The sequence below is a fragment of the Chanodichthys erythropterus genome, chromosome 18, assembly GCF_024489055.1.
Source record: "Chanodichthys erythropterus isolate Z2021 chromosome 18, ASM2448905v1, whole genome shotgun sequence".
Taxonomy (NCBI): domain Eukaryota; kingdom Metazoa; phylum Chordata; class Actinopteri; order Cypriniformes; family Xenocyprididae; genus Chanodichthys; species Chanodichthys erythropterus.
The window spans coordinates 18,722,734-18,742,519 of record NC_090238.1 but is presented as its reverse complement, the minus strand read 5'-3'; the positions used below and the strand labels follow the sequence as shown (position 1 = coordinate 18,742,519).

Sequence of the window (19,786 nt, the reverse complement as noted above, 5' to 3'; positions counted from 1 at the left end):
ACCTGGTGGAGTTTCTCTTGAACTATGGGAATGCGGGCGAGTAGTTCGGACCACTGAGAGTCCAGACGGGTGAGTTCAGACCGCAGAGTCGTGGTGTCCATCTTCTTCAGTCTGAGCAGCTGGTTTCCCTCATTCAGCACTGAGGCCTTTAGACTAGAGCGAGTCTCCACCTCCTTACTGAACTCCTGAACAAAAGAAAAGGCCACACATGGAACTGCCTGTATTTTATAGCTTTTAGAATTACTTCCTTATGGACATGCAAGGATATAAATAATTACACAAAAAAATTATAAAACAAAGTAAATAAAATAAAAAAATAAAATAAACAAAACAAAATCATCAGCATTCTGTGAGCCACAGTATGGTTCTTGTGGTGAAAAAGTAGACCAAATGCATCAACATCCCAAACACATCCCATGTATGTGATTTCTTAACATTACAGGTGCGTTTTTAGGCCAAAACATTTTTGTCACATACAGCAAACATCTCCTCACTATCCGCTAGCTGCCTGTCCCCTGAACACACTGTAAAAAAACGCGGTCTCTGTAGTCGCCACAAGCTCCAAAAACGTAAATTTAAAAAAACTAGTGCAGCCTGGACCACAAAACAATAAACAGTGCTCCAGCCAATAACCGACAATAATGATTTTAAATGCACGTTCATGACTGTTTCAGGAAGCACGGAGGGGAGGGGGAGGAGGAGGAGGAGGAGGAGGAGGGAGGGTCTAGCTAGCCTCTGTTTTGTTTGACAACACTTCGAATGTCAACAGGAAGTTACTCCACCCAGGATCGCTTAGAGCACCTTTAAGACAGCCTGACTAACCAGAAAAGCAGACAGCTGGTCTTTAACAGTCTCCAGTTCCTGAGGACCAGCAACAGTCTGTGTGTTCCAGAACTCCAAGCGTTCCAGAGCTTCCTGTAGCCAGCGACTCAGTTCAACAGACTCATGCTTATACCTGTGACAAACAAGAAGCACTTATCACCATGAAGATTATGGAATAAAATCAATAAAACAATGAATTTCTATCTAAAACTTAGCTCCTGACCTGGTTGAGTGCTTCAGGATGGAGTCCATGTTCTGTAGCTCTTTGTTGATTTTGGTGGTGTTCTTGAGCCAGTGCTCACCCAAAAGAGTGAGCTGGTTCTCCAGGCTGGAGCAGCTCACATATGACAGAAGATGCTTCCCGTCCTCCAGCACCTGATGCAGCTTGTGTTGGTGCTCCATCAGACTTGCCTTCAGAGCCTTAGATGAAGATAATGGAAGATCAGTTTGGAAAATTGATCATATACAGTTAGTCTGGTATTATTAGATTATCTGTCCTAATATATCAGTTGGCAAGTTACTCCAGGCATCTCATTTTAACATGCCTGAAGATTCTTTACTTTATTATGTACCTGATAGAGCTCTATTCTTTCATTCAGTCTCTCCTCCGTCTCCTCCACCAGGCCGACGCTCGGCAGACTGCCCTCCACAGCCTCAAGCAAACGGTACAGGGTCTTATAGTCCAAAACTAGACGACTCCATGTCTGATAAAGTCACAAACATACAGATAAGTATGTCATATGTTGATTTTTCTGCTCAAGAAACATTTCCTATTATTATCAGAGTTGAAAACAATTATGCTGCTTAAAATTTTGATGGGAATTCTATTAATTCTTTGATGAAGAGAAAGTAAAAAAACAGCATTTATTTGAAATAGAAGTCTTTTGTAACACTGAAAATGTCTTTATTGTCACTTTTGTCTTATTTGAGAAATGTTACTGTCTCCAAACTTTTGAACAATAGTGTGTATAAATTAAAATCATCTTACCTCTGAGATGCACTCAAGCTCAACTCCTTTTTTGTGCGCTTGCTTAAGCACATCCTGAGCGCGAGCTAGCGTCTCCTCCAGAGTCTGACGTTCACGTGGCAAAACAAAGGCACTAATTTTCTTGTAGAATGTCTCGGTGAGGACCATGTGCCACTCTAAGCCTTGGAAAAATTCCTGGAAATGAAAAATTTGGGCACATGTGATGAAGTAATGTTGCATACATTTTTTACACACACAAGACATAGTTAGGTTTGGTGTACCTTGTGTTTGTCTAGAAGGTTGTGCACATCCTCTACTGAGCTGGCAATCATCTTCTGGTCAGCGGTCATCTTGTCCTGGGCTGTGTCAACCAGATCAATTAGATCTTGCAGAACTCGTTCATACTGATTCTTTAGTGCCATATTCTGGTTTAGCCCGCTTCGTCGAGACCCCACCGTCATCACCAGCTCCTCATAAGCATCCTGTCCAGCACAAACATGGATAACTTTGAGAAGACCCAGGTATTTCAGGTCTTAACCATTATATTTTAGAGCTATATTGTCTGATTCTCTTTTTTTTTATAATAAAATAGTGCACAAAAGTGCATGTAATAGTACAAGTTTGTTTCACCCATGTTGATGATGCTAATGAATGGTCGTGTACCTGTAGCTTTAGCAACTCATTGGTGGAGAACTGGTCTGGGTGTAACTCCGCCCCTCTGGCTTTCAGCTCTGTTATTCTGTGCTCAAAGTCTTTCAGTGTCTCTTCTACCTCTGCAATAGTCTGTCAGAACAAAAGTGACACAGCGATAACTGTACTATTGTGTTGTTATTGTTAACTAAAACAAACTATTTAAATCATTTTTGTTAATTAAAATAAAAATTAGATGAAAAACTTAAAGTTTAAACATCGTTCAAATAGTCCATGTGGTTCATGCAACGAGAATACTTTTTGTGCGCAAAAACAAAACAAAAATAACGACTTTATTCAAAAATTTGTCCTCTTCCCTGTCAGTCTCCTACGCAGTTGATGCAGTGAATGCAGTGCAGAATTTCCTTGTTTACATTCGAATGTCGTCGTTTCATAACATTAAAGCTGAACCACTGTAGTCACATTGACTATTTTAACGATGTTTTTACTACTTCTCTGGACCTTGAATGTGGTAATTTCGTTGCTTTCAAGAATCAAAATCAAAAATATCTTAATTTGTGTTCTGAAGATGAACGAAGGTCTTAAAGGTTTGGAACGACATGAGGGTGAGTACTTAAGGACAGAAATTTCCTTTTTGGGTGAACTAAACCCATTAATGAAAGTTATTATAAAGTGTTAACGACTTGCCTTAAAGGAACTTTGTTAATAATCAAATATGAACATTTCTTACTTCAAGCTGTTTAGTTGTTGTGTGGTCAAGAACTCCTGCCATTTTCTGGATAACCTGGAACTTGCTTTCACTAATTGCTGTAAAGAGTTGCTGCAACTCCGTCTGAAAAGAAACAGGAACTAAGATGATGTTGCAGTGCTGAATTAAAATACCGGATGGCTCCCATCAAGCCTGATTCCCACCTGGAAAGCCGTGAGCTCCCGCATTCTGCTCCGCATGGTGTCACAGCGGTGGTCCAGAGCTGAGTCCAGGGCTCCCAGGCGTCGGGACAGACAGTCGAGAGTGTCCTTCATCAGGGTCTGCTCTTCTTCAGATAGACCCACAGAGCCGCCGATCAGGCCCTGGCTATGACTGACCTCCCTGGTCACCTCTGTCACTTCTTTTCCCAATGTCTGCAAGGCCAGCAAAAAATATAGATATTTATAAATGTGTTTAATTTAATTCTACAGCTCTGTCGATAGTATTACTTCTCACTATTGGCAGTATTACGCACTGTTGATGCTTACGCATTAGTGACCCCTGAAGAGGTACAGGATTGTTCAAGCTTTGGGGGTGTTGATAGATGTGACCTACTCGATCTACTTTACTCTACTCTACTTTGATCATCATTCTGAATTTGATCCACATAAAATCTTTGACAAAAATGGTGTTTTTCTCAGCTTTTTTGATCAAAATGTTGCTTTTTTTAAAATGAAACTTACATTCAAGTGTTGATAAAAGAATGCATGTAGCTAGTAGTGTTGTCAAATGTACCAACTTCGATATCAAGTCGGTACTGAAATTTAAAAAATGTGATGCTTTGAGCACTATTGAGCGGATTCATAAACACCTCTGGTGGGCCACTGTTTTTATGCTCTCATCAGATATGTCTGTGATTGGCTACAATGATCAATGCTTCAAAGCATCACATTTTTAAAATTTCAGTACCGACTTGGTATGGACTTGGACCGGTCCGCTGATAGACGTCTTCTTTCAAAAGCTCCCGCTTTAAAAACGCTTTTAAACACTTTGGTGTGCTTTCAAACGCTCACAGACATATATGTTGAGTGTGTGAACACAATGGCCAATCAGAAGTATTTACAAATCCACTCAATAACACTCAAAGCTTCACATTTTTAAAATTTCAGTATCGACTTGGTATCGAAGTCGGTACTTTTGACAACACTAGAAGCTAGAATAATTTTTTTAAGCAGAGGCTCTGTTCTTTCTTTTGATATATATTATATGTTCAGATATTTATACAAGAAAATATTCTGATGGCCATGACATTTTGTGACATTCTGGCAACTTTAAATATTAATAATACTAATAAAAAAACGCTGGCGGGGAAAGAGTTTATAACCACCATAAAAGATTATAAATAATACTAAAATAATACTCCCATCGGAGTGGAATTGCGCTGTCATGCTAATTTGCCCCGTTTAGTAAATCTGGCCCATAGGGTACAATAACCTGGATTTTGTCTCTAATTAAAATGTTTTGTTTTTTATTAAAATAATAGAAAACATAAACATTCTTTAGTAATATAAATAATAGTTTTAATAAAGTAAAATGTATTTTTAAAAGTAATTTAAGTTTCTTAGGTTTACATTATTGTCCAGAATTCATATATGTGAGGCTATATAATATTATATTGTTTAGTGTAAAATGTCTTTAATAAGAAACAAGCATCTGGAGAACTGAATGTGGGTGAATATGATGACTCATAGGAATTAGATATTAGTTAGCAAAATTTGCCACCAGTTCAGACCTCATATGTGGACAGTTGTGTCTCAGCGTTCTCCGTCAGCAGTGCAGGGCCAGAAAACAGTGTGTTCTCCACATCATCCACCCAGGAGGAAGTGGCTGTGACTGCTGAATAAAGCTGCTGCTCCATCAGAATGACCTCCTGCTCTGTGGCCTGTAGAAACAATCACACATTATACACTGTTTACCAGGACACCAACAATGCACATGTTAATATGATAAGCTGTTAAGTTAAGCAATAGGTTGTCCATTTTAGTGATTTTACCATGATTACGGGGTGTAAATGTTTATAATAGCAAGTAATAGAGTTCTTTAGCCTAAGTGTAGGCTATTAAGTAACTTACTGTGTTGTTACAACTGTCACAACTGTATGCATTAAAGAGCCAGAACTGTTTTATAATAATGATGCTACCTGAGGGGTCATTTCCTTTATTGTCTGAATGAATCCATTGTGCAGGGACATCAGGCTGGACTTGTCCTGGACGCGAGTCTCTCTCTTATAAACCGGGGCGGCAGTCTTCACACAAGCAGTTCTGGAGTAAAACTGTTAGAAAATATAAAACTTTCACAAAACACTCCACCAAGAGAGAGAGTTTCCGAGTATTACAACTGTGCTCCAGTTATGCAAGAATTTTAGTATTCCCTGAAGGCAGCCAGGCTGCAAAAAGAATAGTGTTAAAGTTTAAATATCATGATAGTTGAGAACCCAAATACAGAAAGAATGAAAGAGAGACTGATAATAGTATGCAACATAGATTGATAAATAGATTTATGAGAGGAATGCCAAGGTCATAGGTTTGATTTCCAGGGAATGCATGAATTAATCAAATTTATACCTTAAATGCAATGTAAGTTGCTTTGGATAAAAGCGTCTGCCAATTGCATTAATGTAAATGTAATTTGCATTAATTGAATGTAAGCACTTTTAGTATTTCATGTCACATTTTATAACTAATTAAGCAAACTGCAAAAAAGTTAAAAGGTGATTAAAAATTGCTGACCTAAAATATGCATTTTAATCTAAAATCCTGATGAACTACTCTGGCTATGTGGAGACTTTAAAGTAATCAATGTACCGGTTGTTTGCTGTCTTGCTCCAGGGTGTTCATGAGGAGCTGTAGTTTAGTGGCCATGTCTTTTTTCAGACTTTCCCATCTCTTTCTCCTGTGCTTTTTCACCGCCTGACTGTCTCCATCCAGCTCTATATTGGGGGACAGGATCTCCGTAGCACTGCAGAAGATTTGACAGACAGAAATGTAAAGCGAGATTCAGTAAAAGTTTGAGGTAAAAGTTATAGGAAACAGTGAGCAGCAGTGAGAGAGAAATGCAGGTTTGTGATACCTGGCTCTGACGGGTGATGCTTGTTGGGTGAGTATTTCCTCTCCACGACTTGCTACAGATTTCAACAGCTTCTTTTGCTCTTCAAGTTGCTCTTCAAGCTCCTAAATTAACATAATATATTATAATTCTTCATTTAGTAAATGCTTTCTTATTTAAAACAACTTACTACAAGTTCAGTCCCACTGGAGGACACAATGTTGATAGTTCTAGATCTATTGTTTCGTCATTTAAAACAGTCTACTTCTTGTTAAATGTTACCTTCTGTTTCTGGAGGGTGTCCTGGTGCTGTAGGCTGCGTGTGGAGCGGGCCTGGGCCAGCCAGTCCTGCATGTTTGGACTCTGGGAGAGACTGGAGTCTGATTCACTGGAGTCTGACTGTTCCTGAAGGGATTCCTACAGGAGAAGGAAAATGCAAAAATGAGTTCTTAAAGTGACTTAATAGACTTTAATACCAAAATTACCTTGTTGGAAATTAATCAATAATAATAAAAAAAAATCAAAATCAAAAGATCATCCAATCATGAATCAAATCATTAGTCATCATTCTCATATTGCATAATATTCTTGTAAATAACAGCAGGAAAAGAGGAAGCCATGCATGAAATTGTGGTATTCAGACCCAGTGCTGCTGAATTATTCTGCATGTGACAAGCAAAACACCTATGATGTGATATATTATTACACATGTTCTTTCAGGGCCTCTCAATTCCTCCCAAATTAAAGTCGCCTGCAGGACATAAAAGACAACACTTTAAGAGACAGAGAATCTCACAAAAACCATGTCTGGGTCAATTTTGACTCCAAAATATAAAAAAAAAATTATATATTATATACAATGTATGTAAAATTATATTTTATTTTATTGTAAAATACCTATTTTATTTGAATAAAACCAGTTATTTTATATTATGTTTATTTTATTTTAATATGTTATAATAAAGCATATTATATTATATTTTATTTTATTAAAATCTATTTTTGTAATATTGAGATTGCTTGCATTGAGACATTATTTTCAATTACATTTCAAAATCCTGTACTGTACCTACTTACCTTGTTTACTTTAACATATACCATTCTTTTTAGAAAAAATACAGTTAGAGTTTTTAGTCTTTAAAAACTTTAAAAATAGGATGAAAAACATACACATACAACAAAAAATATTTTTTTTGCTTTTATGCTTTATTTTTTTAATTTTTTTTTTCTTTAATATTTTAATTCTCACTTTTGAACAATTTTAAGATGCATTTAATAATAAAATAATAAAAAAAATGCATTTAATAATAAAATAATATAAAAGATGCTATACAAATAAAATGTATTACTATTATTATTATTATTATGTACCATTATAATGTTTTTGGGCATGAAACTTGAAGAATCTTGGAGTACCATATAATACAATTATATGTGATACATGCATAAATGTCATAATTCATTATCATCTTGACATATATCAAAGTACTATAGTACTAAACATCTAGCCTGGATACTTTTAATGGGTAATTTTTAATTTCTAATGTTCCCAAATGAACCTCTAGAACAAACATGTCTAAGTTTCCAGCCTTGATTCAGAGGTCAAGTCCCACCTGAATGTTGATCTGCTTGTCTTGCAGCATCCTCTGCAGCTCTAGCAGGCTGCCTTTCAGCGTACGCAATTTCCTGGTGAGCTGCTCTGCGTCATCCCTGTTCTCCGGTCGGCCCTCCAGCAGAAGATTCTCACTGTCTCTGGAGAGCTCGGAGAGAGCCAGCACTTTCTCCTCGATTTCCAGCAGCATGTTCTGCAGGAGCAACAGAAGTGAGGCCAGCTCAAACATGGTTCTGCAGCTCTGCACAGCCCCGTTGTCATTCCAGGACCTTATCAACACCTACAGCGCTGTGCATTATCCATAATCCCTCATGTGCCATGCTCCCAGTAAACATGCACTTTTTAGGATAACAACAGGAATGTATAAAAGTACTTAAAATTTTAACCAAAATTCACTTGTCAAAGTGTCAAGACACTGCATATGCTTCTAAAAAAAACTCGAGGTGTTTCGCAGTGGGACATCTGCCAGTTTGTAACCACCAATGCTGCAGCTACCCTCATGAATATGCAATAAGAGGCGGAACAGAATTCCAGTGAGCACCAATCCTCTCACAGGAATCCTCTAATATCCTCAAGAGCCATTATAACTGTGAACGGTGCTGAGGCATTTACATAATCTGATTACGGCTCGTGCCACAGACGCTTAAGAATCAATCCATCTGAATGCTCAGAAGCCTTCTAATACTGCTGTTTACAGATAACAAAACTTCCTGTTCTCTGAGGGGTTAACAAAAACACATTCATTTAAAAACACAAAGCAGGCCTTAATGTCATGAGGTAACACAAAATAATGCATTTTATTTTTTAGAGTAAAAAGTAAATTATAAATAATTTATATATTTTAGTACTCGGCAGTAGGGGGCACTCTAACCTGACAGTCTCTGAGTTGCTCTTCCATGTCTGAGTCCTGAGAGCAGGAAGTGATGTTACGACGAGTGCTCTGCAGCCATTGGTCCAGCTGGTCTGCCTGGTTCAGGTAGCTCTGTAAAGCCTGCGCCTGCTGCTGCTTTTCCACACGTTCACTCAGTCGCTCCTATGCACATCACCATAAACATCTATAAATATCTACTGGGCATCTTTAAAGAGTTAAAATGTAATACAATTAATTTATAAATGTAATACAATAAATAATAATTAAATTATTATTCAAGGCATACCTCAAGAAGTTGCCTTTTTCCTGAAGCCTTCATGTGGATGGTGGCCATCCTGTCTGCCAGCACAGTAAGAGTTGACTGCATGGCCAACTGATCCGCTGAGTCCGAATCCACGGCATCAGACATCAGTTCTTCTGTGAAGCTGGACTGAAGTCCATCTATATCATCCTGCAGTCTGATAATTTCCTCCATCTGATTCTGGAGGAACATGGCAGTATGATGGTTTTGGTTTTGTTTTGCAGCTATATTCTTATACAGCTCCTATAATCTACAGCTGGAGCAAAAGCAACAGAGCAAATCCTTCAGAACTTCAAATCCAGAATCCACTGACCTGATGTAGGACCATTTGTCTGTCTGGACTGAGATCATGCATAGGGGGCTCATTTAATCTGGTCTCGATGGACTCCATCTTAGAAGAAATGGACTGTAGAGATCCCTGATAGCGCTGTTGCTTCTCCAAAGCCTCGTAGAGCGTCTTCTGCTTTTCACTTATCTGCAAACATGAAGATAATCAAAAGTTAAAGACCAGATTTTAAAGGTGCCCTAGAATCAAAAATTGAAATTATATTGGCATAGTTGAATAACAAGAGTTCAGTACATGGAGAAGACATACATTGGGTTTCAAACCCCATTGCTTCCCCCTTCTTATGTAAATCTCATTTGTTTAAAAGACTTCCGGAAAACACGCAGATCTCAACATAACACCGACTGTTATGTAACAGTCGGGATCATTAATATGTATGACCCCAATATTTACATATATGCCAGCCCATGTTCAAGGCAAGGAAAGGCAGTATTAACGTCTGGATCTGTGCACAGACAAGGTAAGCCAGCAAGAACAATAGCAAAAAATGGCAGATGGAGCAATAATAACTGACATGATCCATGATAACATGATATTTTTAGTGATATTTGTAAATTGTCTTTCTAAATGTTTCGTTAGCATGTTGCTTATGTACTGTTAAATGTGGTTAAAGTTACCATTGTTTCTTACTGTATTCACGGAGACAAGAGCCGTCGCTATTTTCATTTTTAAACGTGCAGTCTGTATAATTCATAAACACAACTTCATTCTTTATAAATGTCTCTAACAGTGTAGTATTAGCCGTTAGCCACAGAGCATAGCCTCAAACTCATACAGAATCAAACGTAAACATCAAAATAAATACTTTACTCACATAATTCGAAGCATGCATACAGCATGCATGACGAACATCTTGTAAAGATCCATTTGAGGGTTATATTAGCTGTGTGAACTTTGTAAATGCACTGTAATATAGTCGAGAGCTCGTGTGGCAGGGAGCAGGCGAATTAAAGGGGCGGCGCGCTGCCGAAATCAGTGTATAGTTAATGATGCCCCAAAATAGGCAGTTTCAAAAATGAATTAAAAAAAATCTATGGAGTATTTTGAGCTGAAACTTCACAGACACATTCAGGAGACACCTTAGGCCATGTCCACACTAATACGTTTTCATTTGAAAACGTATATTTTTCTGTCTGTTTTGGCCTTCCGCACACAATGAGACAGCGTTTTAAGTCAACGATAACATAGCTTTTGGAAAATACTCTCCAAAGCGGATACATTTGAAAACGCCGTCTTCGCATCGTAGTGTGGACTGTGAAAACAGAGGCTTTTGAATACGATGACGCATTTTTAGTCATGTGATGCAGTCATGACCAATTCAGCCAAGACACGTCTCCCAGTGTACATTCTTGCAGGCTTTGGCCACTTTATACTCCTGTGTTACTCGCAGCAACAACTCCACCACACTGTCGGTCCATTTAAAAAACTCAGTGCCTTTCCTCGACATTGCCTCAAAGTTTCAAAGAGCCGGAAAGTAAATAGACGCCTAGCGGGAATGACGCAGGTCGAAGATTTACTCATGCGCAGTAGGGGGATGTAAGCGTTTTCATACGTTTCAGTGTGGATGAGCATCTTTTGGAAAACATTTGAAAATGATAGTGTGGACGCGGAGCCTTAGACTTATATTACATCTTGTGAAAAAGCATTCTTGGGCACCTTTAAATACTGCTACATCTGACTGTTGAACATAAAAGACCAACGTACCACATTTTTCAGGGTCTCCCAAGAGCGCTGAAGATCATCTAAACTGGCTACAGACTCCAGCGTGGGATTGTACAGCTCCTGGATGGGAGCTCTGGTGAGAGTGGCCCTTCCCATGGACATCTACATAAAGGACAGTTCAAGAGAAAACAATGGAAAATAAAATACATCACGTTAATGTGCTACAAAACTCACTGCACTGCTATTTCATAAGTAGTATGCAGTATACAGCATACACTATGCAGTAGACAGTATTTTAGGTTTCCGTTCCAAACCTAATTTTCTTTAAAAATGTGTTGAGTAAAATTAAGGTGAAACTGATCATTGTAAAAAGGCAGTAGGGTAAAAGTCTGCTAAAAATAACCATATCCAGCACCATATGATTTGACATTACTGCTAATACCTTGCTAATGATTGCATCAGTGTTAGTGACAGGAGAGGGAGATCGACAGAAAGCAGGAGAGCAGATCCCACTGCTGGTGCCCTCCTCCCCAGACTCCTCTGTCACAGGAGACAGGAGAGACTGACAGCGACCAGCTGACATCTGACAGCATCACAAGCAGGGACAGTCAAGAAGCAGAAGATATTAGTCAATCAGTTCAGAGCTGTACAGTTAATTGATTATGACATGCAAAGATCGCTGAGAGATGAGTACATAAAAAACGTTCAGGTAAGAGGGACAGTTTTTAAAATTGGTTGCAAATTGATCTCTTATTTTGCAAGCAAAAATCTGACACAAGTTGTATTTACCAGAGAAGCAAAGCTGTGTAAGATAATGCAAGATTTGTTTTCAAGGAATGCATTCAGAGAATTTATTTTTCTTTTTTAGACCTAAATTTGGTTTAGGCTTAAAACAAGAAATGCCAATAAGGTAAGAATTTTTTTTTAAATAGGCAAGTTTTTTTTAAAGGTGCCATAGAGTTTAAAATTGAATTTACCTTGGCACAGTTAAATAATAAGAGTTCAGTACATGGAAATGACATACAGTGAGTCTCAAACACCATTGTTTCCTCCTTCTTATGTAAATCTCCAAAGAACATGCGAATCTCAACATAACACCGACTGTTACGTAACAGTCGTGATCATTAATATGTACGCCCCCAATCTTTGCATATGCCAGCTCATGCTCAAGGCATTACACAAGCCAGTATTAACGTCTGGATCTGTGCACAGCTGAATCATAAGCATATGGAGCGATAATAACTGACATGATCCATGATATCATGATATTTTTAGTGATATTTGTAAATTGTCTTTCTAAATGTTTCGTTAGCATGTTGCTAATGTACTGTTAAATGTGGTTAAAGTTACCATTGTTTCTTACTGTATTCATGGAGACAAGAGCCGTCGCTATTTTCATTTTAAACACTTGCAGTCTGTATAATTCATAAACACAACTTCATTCTTTATGAATCTCTCCAACAGTGTGTAATGTTAGCTTTAGCCACGGAGCACTATCAAACTCATTCAGAATCAAATGTAAACATCCAAATAAATAAAGATCCATTTTGAGGGTTATATTAGCTGTGTGAACTTTGTTTATGCACTGTTTTATAGTCGAGAGCTTGGGGACAGGGAGCGCGAGGATTTAAAGGGGCCGCAGCCTGAATTGGTGCATATTTAATGATGCTCCAAAATAGGCAGTTAAAAAAATTAATTAAAAACAATCTATGGGGTATTTTGAGCTGAAACTTCACAGACACATTCAGGGGACACCTTAGACTTATATTACATCTTGTGAAAAAACTAGGGCACCTTTAAAGCCATGCCAGCTTCTTTGGCTATTTTCATGGTGGAAGCTACATATACCTATTATAGTCATTCAAATTTCAAATAGAAACTAAAGATATTTAAGATCCATTTCTCCTAAATTTGGATTAAAAACCTTTTCAAGGATAACAAGTCTTAATATCTTATGTCATTTGCTTCTCAAGTAAATTTACGTTGTTTTAAGGATGATTGTATATTTTTAATACAAGAAAAATATTCTGATTAAACGATGATTAAAAATGATTAAAAATGATTTTTGTAGTGCACACAATTATTTAGAATACAAGAACAAACAGCAATCACTTTCTGAGACATTTAACACTCCAGTTTGTTTCCTTATCCCATGATTACGTACGTACCATGACTTGTGACTGGGACTTTCTTTTAATAGCATCACCGTCCAGTTCCTCAAGACTCTCGGTTAAACCCTCTGCATCACTCACTGTCAGGAGTGTGGTGGCGTGTTTAGCTTTCACCGTTAGCATCTTACATTTGGAGTTCAGAGATGCAATCTGCTCCTGGTAGCCCTTGATTTTCTGGGCCAGTTCCTGTTTAGATAATGACAGTAGATGTTATTTAGCTGCCTTTTAGGTTAATGCAAGAAACAGGAAAGATCAGTCTGGCTGACCACAAACAGTAGACATTAAAAATTAATTTAACAAAGATTTGAGGACAGTAGCTATGTTTTCATCCAAAGTTGTGAATTTAACTTAAGTGCAAACTTGTAATATTGCATAAAATATTTACGGATTGTTTCCATCCCATGTGTTCAAGAGAACTATATCATCATTTCCTGGGAAATTGGTGCAAACTATCTTTAATAAAAATTAAAGATGCAACAAATTGGAAAGCCACTCTGGCTCTTTTTCATACATCATAATCGCAATGTGTCAGTTCTGGGTGTAAATTATACCCAACCATTTTGATGACAGACTTTGGCTCAGACATTTTAGACCAACATTTGAGATGCTGTGCAATGAAACTGTCCACTGGTAACAATCAATCAAATTAAATCCTCCGTTGAGGAAAAGTCATGTGAGTTTTTTGTTGCACATCAAGGGATTTATTCGGTAAATGTGTTTCCATCCTAGTTTATGCGCATCTTTTTGGATTAAAAAATTATTCGCCTCAATTGAGCGCATACATTTTTTATTTGCTTTTTTTAGAATTTATGTACATCTTGGCATTTCCATCCATAAAAATAGGTGGATGGAAACGTAGCTAGTGTGATAAAAAGAATACTATGATATTAATATGAGTAAATATTATAGTAGTACAAATAATACTAAAATAACACTGCACCTCATGATGATTAATTTGTGCCTGCAGCTCTTGGATGTTGCTGGTGTTCACAGGTTGGTCCTGAATAACCCGGTGAGCATCTTCAATCATGCTCTGCAGGTTTCTGACTTCCTGTTCATACTGTTCATACTGCACCACTGCCTCCTAAAACAGATATCACACACATTTATTTTTATATCATAATGGGGATGTCCTACCAGTCTTCTATTGTTCTTAAAGGAATAGTTCACCCAAAAATGAAAATTTGATGTTTATCTGCTTCCCCTTAGGGCATCAAAGATGTAGGTGATTTTGTTTCTTCAGTAGAACACAAATTATTATTTTTAACTCCAACCGTTGCGGTCTGTCAGTCGTATGCATATCAGTGGGAACTTTGTCTATAAGAGTCAAAAAAACATGCACAGACAAATCCAAATTAAACCCTGCGGCTCATGACGACACATTGATGTCCTAAGACACAAAACGATCGGTTTGTGCGAGAAACAAAACAGTATTTATATCATTTTTTACCTCTAAAACACCATGTCCAACTGCCCTCCACATCCGGTTGGTGAGGTCTGAACACGCTCTGACAATGGAAGTGATGTCTCGCACTCATTCAAGCAAAGCGCACAAGATCACTTCCGCGTTTTTTGACCTCACTAACCGGATGTGGAGAGCAGTTGGACATAGTAGTGTTTTAGAGGTAAAAAATGATATAAAATACTGTTCCGTTTCTCGCACAAACCGATCGTTTCGTGTCTTAGGACATCAATGTGTCGTCAGGAGCCGCAGGGTTTGATTTGGATTTGTCTGTGTCTGTTTTTTTTTACTCTTATAGATGGAATTGGCATGCATTATACGACTGACAGACGGCAACGGTTGGAGTTAAAAATCATCATTTGTGTTCTACTGAAGAAACAAAATCACCTACATCTTGGATGCCCTGGGGGTAAGCAGATAAACATCAAATTTTTATTCTTGGGTGAACTATCCCTTTAATCAAGGTTAGTTATAATTAATACACCCTAACCCTACCCCTTAACCCTGCCTTTGAAATGTTTAAATGCAAAATTAATACACTAATTAGTTCCTTTATGGAGCTATTACATCATGTACACTTAATGATGTTAGCCTAGTTTTTGGGGGGACATTTAAGACTCACTCTAAAACTAACCATCCGAATACATTAATTTATAATCCCTTCTGATAGATCATAAAACAAACACAGCAATTGTGCCTAATATGCTATAAGCAATCAACTCCTGATTCAGGACAACATTATGGTGTGTTCCATATGTACTCAGAAGTCGTAAATTCTGAGTTCCCAGTGGGAACTTTTAACTGGAATGCCCCCTCATGTCAGAGTGCTGACTTGGAAACTCAGAGGAACAGCAACAACCCTGACTTCAGAATCCAGAATCCCAACTTCCGAGGTAAATCAAATACAGCCTTTAACATGTATTTGGTGCTAATATCAAGACCAGCAGCTGAGCAGGTGTCTTTAATCCCTTCTGGTTCCACCTACCTGCAGGATGTTGCATTGCTGGATGGCAGTGTGCTGTAGTTGACTGGCCTCTTGTTGCAGATTCAGAGCAGTGCGGCAAATGAACAAACTGGTCACCACTTCCTCGGGTACTCTTAGAGCGCTCTGACACTCCTGCACAGCCTCTACCTGCTGCTTGAAGCTTTCCATGTCTGCCAGCAAACGCTGAAAAAACGAACAAAATCCATTCTACAAAAAGGGCTTCCCTTCTTTATACACTAAACTATCTAATCCAGGTTTACAGAAAGCACTCAATAATTCATCAAACTTTTCTGTTACCAGATCTTTAACCACTTACACTACAGCCAGACACATTTTTACAGCTTGTTTATTTAGAAGAGAGCAGAGAGGGTGGGAAAAGAGGAAGGAGGACAGGATCAAGCTGGATTGAACTAACTACTAAGCCGCTGCTCCATGACTAAATTTATACTTAAAGGGTTAGTTCACCCAAAAATGAAAATTCTGTCATTTATTACTTACCCTCATGCCGTTTCACAACCTTAAGACCTTCGTTCATCTTCGGAACACAAATTAAGATATTTTAGTTGAAATCAGATGGCTCCGTGAGGCCTCCATAGGAAGCAATGACACTTCCTCTCTCAAGATCCATAAAGGTACTAAATACATATTTAAATCGGTTCATGTGAGTACAGTGGTTCAATATTAATATTATAAAGCGACGAGAATATTTTTGGAGCGCCAAAAATAACAAAATAACGACTTATTTAGTGATGACCGATTTCAAAACACTGCTTCAGGAAGCATCAGAGCACAATGAATCAATGTGTCGAATCTGCTGTTCGGAGCGCCAAAGTCACGTGATTTCAGCCGTTGGCAGTTTGAAACGTGATCCGAATCATGATTCAACACACAGATTCACAATGCTCCGATGCTTCAAGAAGCAGTATTTTTAAATCGTCCATCACTAAATAAGTCGTTATTTTGTTATTTATAGCGCTCCAAAAATATTCTCATCACTTTATAATATTAATATTGAACCACTGTGCTCACATGAACCGATTTAAATATGTTTTTAGTACCTTTATGGATCTTGAGAGAGAAAATGACATTGCTTCCTATGGAGGCCTCACAGAGCCATCGGATTTTAACTAAAATATCTTAATTTGTGTTCTGAAGATGAACAAAGGTCTTATGGGTGTGGAACGGCATGAGGGTAAGTAATAAATGACAGAATTTTAATTTTTGGGTGAACTAACCCTTTAAAATCAATTTTATCACCCATGTAGTCAAGTAGGCTGTGCATGGAACTATACGGCTCAAATAACCTGTATGTTCAGGATCAAAGCATATAAAAGTACCTGTCTTTGAGTCAGTTGCTCTTTTAGACTCAGTCGGGCCAGTTCAGGAGACGTGAGAGTGGCTTGAACCTGCTCCAGAGTCACATGCAGGGCCTTCACTTCACTCTCAAACCTCTCCATATCCTAAAAGAAAATACAAAGTCAGTCATGCTGAGCTTTTGTAGTTAACAGAATATATAATATATTCAAATCTGAGGAAAGAGGAAATAGTTTTAGGGGCATGAAATGCTCAAACCTTTGCTGCGTCCTGTAGACTTTGCAGTCTTAATCTGATGTTCTGCTCTAGCTCCTCAGTGTGACGGCTCAGTTCTGACACCTGCTGTCCCATGGCCTCCACCTGCAGCGTCTCAGACAGTATCTCCACCTTCTCCTGCATAGCCTCAAGATCACCATGAAGCTCACGCGACTCACGCAGAACAGACTGCAAAAGCACAGATTATTAATTGTCACTGTAGACAACAGATATTTGCACCAAAAGAGACTAATAGGATTAGTTCACTTCTGAATGTAAATTTCCTGATAATTTACTCACCCCCATGTCATCCAAGATGTTCATGTGTACTTTCTTCAGTTGAAAAGAAATTAAGGCTTTTGAGGAAAACATTCCAGGATTCTTCTCCATATAGTGGACTTCAGTGGGGTTCACCGGCTTCAAGGTTCAAATTGCAGTTTAAATGCAGCTTCAAAAGGGATATACACGATCCCAGGCGAGGAAAATCTTGCACTAGCTCTGCGATCTGCATGCATGATGTAATTATGTTACAAAAGTCATGCGTGACGTAGGCGGAAGTACCGATCCAGTGTCTATGAAGCAAATTTACAGATTAAGATTAAAGATTAAGTTAAATGCCCTTTACAAAAAAAGGTAAAACAACGATATCAGACGATTTTGAAGTAGGAGTAGGAGTGGGATCGCATAAAGCCCTTTGAAACTGCAATGAAACTGCAATTTGGACCTTCAACCTGGTGAACCTCACTGAAGTCCACTATATGGAGAAGAATTCTGGAATGTTTTTTTTCCTCAAAAACCTTAATTTCTTTTCAAATTTCATTTAGAAGTGAACTAATCCTTTAAATGTTTTACACACATTAGATTTGTGTATTGTGGTTCACCTGATACATCCTGATCTGTTCTTGCAGGTGCGAGGAGGAGTTCCAGATGATGTTGGCCTTCACCAGGCTCCTTGCTCTGTCTGTCCACTTCACTATGAACTCAAACATCTCGTTATACTCATCTAGATGTGCATCAGCCTTATCAGAAAAAAAAAAATGCATCACAATACATATAGAGTTAGAATGACTCTATCACAAAGGTCATAAACAATTGAATAGACTGTAGGAAATAGGTTAATTCTTAGTGAGATTCTGTCTTTTTTCTATTAGCTGAATGTTCATTTTGTCTATTAGTAAAACATAATGTATCTTACCTTCTTCAGCCATATAGTCTTATATTCAGCCAGTCGAAGAGTGTGATGATGGATCTCTCGTAATTTGGCAATTGCATCAGCCAGCTGTCTGGCTATCAGAGGGTTACGGCGACCAAAGTCCTGCACTGCGACTTCTAGCTCAGAGAGATTTCTTCCACAGCCATCAAGTTCATCACAGAGACGCTGGAAATACAGAAAGGAGTTCAAGTACTTTAAGACAGTGAACATTTGTTTATAGAAAACACACTGAAATATTATCAATATAAAGATTATTAGGATGCAACACTTACTCTCGCCTCATCTTTGGCCTGGTCAATATCAGTGGCCTTTTCCTTCAGAGTGGTAGAAACAGCCTTCAATTTTTCAGACACGTCATGAATTCTGGAGTTGAACTCTTCTTTGATAACTCTGGTCTTTTGGATGTCTCTCTCTTTGGCTTGAATCTAAAGGTATGGATTAATTCATTAATATCTTATAATATGAAGTATTAAAGTTAAATTGTTCAAAACATTGATCTCCTATGGTTTAGTAAAGAAACTAAATCAATAAAAAAATATGGGTAATTATGTACCTGGTCCTCAATGGATCCCAGTGCCAGGGACACTTCAGCCAGCTGCATTGAGATCTCTGATGGTAAAATAGTATACAGGTCCAAGTATTTACTTTGCTGCTGCTCTGCAAGCTTGTCCACATTCTGACGATGAGTGATCAGCTCTCCATGCATTACCTGCATAAATTTAAAATACAATTAAGACAGGGAAATTCATTCTACTATTCTGTTTACATACTACTACTATACTATGTATACTGTGCACAATATGTAAATCTTCTATATGCATGCAAAGCCAGGATGACACACTGCATTTGCTAAAATTTGTAGTATACAAGAAATACTTAATTGGATACTGCATCCCACATTGCAAAATGCTCAACTTCACCTAATTAAACATGCAAAATAGTGTTAACAGGATAGCATACTAAAGTTTGACACATATATTGTTGGATACTGAATACTGTTTCACATTTTTTTTTTTCACCTCCAATTCTTGTGTCAGAATATCCAGATCAGATGTTGGGTTCAGCAGGAGCTCCCTGGAGTCCTGGATCCAGCTTTTGACCAGACTCAGTCCTCTCTCCACACCTTCCCTGTCTAATAGTTCCTGCTGGACCCGAGTCTTTCCTATCCTGGCCTTCTGCAGGAGACTACAAGAGACACAAATTGCACAGATTAGCATTCAGTCAATAATGCTGGTACAGGCCAATTATCAGCATTGATCTGTTTAAGCCAATATTAGAAGCAAAACTACATTAACATCAAACTGGTTAGCAATCAGTTTTTACTATTTGCACAAGCTACAAATACATTGGTTACTATAGAC

The 19,786-nt window shown here is 38.1% G+C and overlaps 1 protein-coding gene across 14 annotated transcripts in view; it reads right to left on the bottom strand.

The window, feature by feature from the left end:
- The window catches only part of syne1b (spectrin repeat containing, nuclear envelope 1b), a 138,199-nt gene that overhangs the window by 30,921 nt on the left and 87,492 nt on the right, over positions 1-19,786 (bottom strand). For 9 of the 14 annotated variants that reach the window (XM_067367829.1, XM_067367827.1, XM_067367828.1 and 6 more), the window contains 31 exons: positions 19,445-19,610; positions 18,979-19,134; positions 18,698-18,850; positions 18,408-18,590; positions 18,094-18,231; positions 17,216-17,401; positions 16,981-17,103; positions 15,644-15,826; positions 14,137-14,280; positions 13,194-13,382; positions 11,468-11,608; positions 11,068-11,187; positions 9,331-9,492; positions 9,003-9,197; positions 8,717-8,878; positions 7,847-8,038; positions 6,940-6,984; positions 6,516-6,650; positions 6,258-6,358; positions 5,993-6,146; positions 5,329-5,460; positions 4,921-5,070; positions 3,353-3,562; positions 3,171-3,272; positions 2,453-2,572; positions 2,071-2,271; positions 1,811-1,984; positions 1,395-1,526; positions 1,046-1,242; positions 823-955; positions 3-185 (listed from right to left, as the gene is read on the bottom strand). In XM_067367829.1, coding sequence (XP_067223930.1) covers positions 3-185; positions 823-955; positions 1,046-1,242; positions 1,395-1,526; positions 1,811-1,984; positions 2,071-2,271; positions 2,453-2,572; positions 3,171-3,272; positions 3,353-3,562; positions 4,921-5,070; positions 5,329-5,460; positions 5,993-6,146; positions 6,258-6,358; positions 6,516-6,650; positions 6,940-6,984; positions 7,847-8,038; positions 8,717-8,878; positions 9,003-9,197; positions 9,331-9,492; positions 11,068-11,187; positions 11,468-11,608; positions 13,194-13,382; positions 14,137-14,280; positions 15,644-15,826; positions 16,981-17,103; positions 17,216-17,401; positions 18,094-18,231; positions 18,408-18,590; positions 18,698-18,850; positions 18,979-19,134; positions 19,445-19,610 — 4,762 coding nt within the window. The remainder of the gene's footprint in view (positions 1-2; positions 186-822; positions 956-1,045; positions 1,243-1,394; positions 1,527-1,810; positions 1,985-2,070; positions 2,272-2,452; positions 2,573-3,170; positions 3,273-3,352; positions 3,563-4,920; positions 5,071-5,328; positions 5,461-5,992; positions 6,147-6,257; positions 6,359-6,515; positions 6,651-6,939; positions 6,985-7,846; positions 8,039-8,716; positions 8,879-9,002; positions 9,198-9,330; positions 9,493-11,067; positions 11,188-11,467; positions 11,609-13,193; positions 13,383-14,136; positions 14,281-15,643; positions 15,827-16,980; positions 17,104-17,215; positions 17,402-18,093; positions 18,232-18,407; positions 18,591-18,697; positions 18,851-18,978; positions 19,135-19,444; positions 19,611-19,786) is intronic. The other 5 variants (XM_067367830.1, XM_067367839.1, XM_067367833.1 and 2 more) reach the window with 2 other exon arrangements.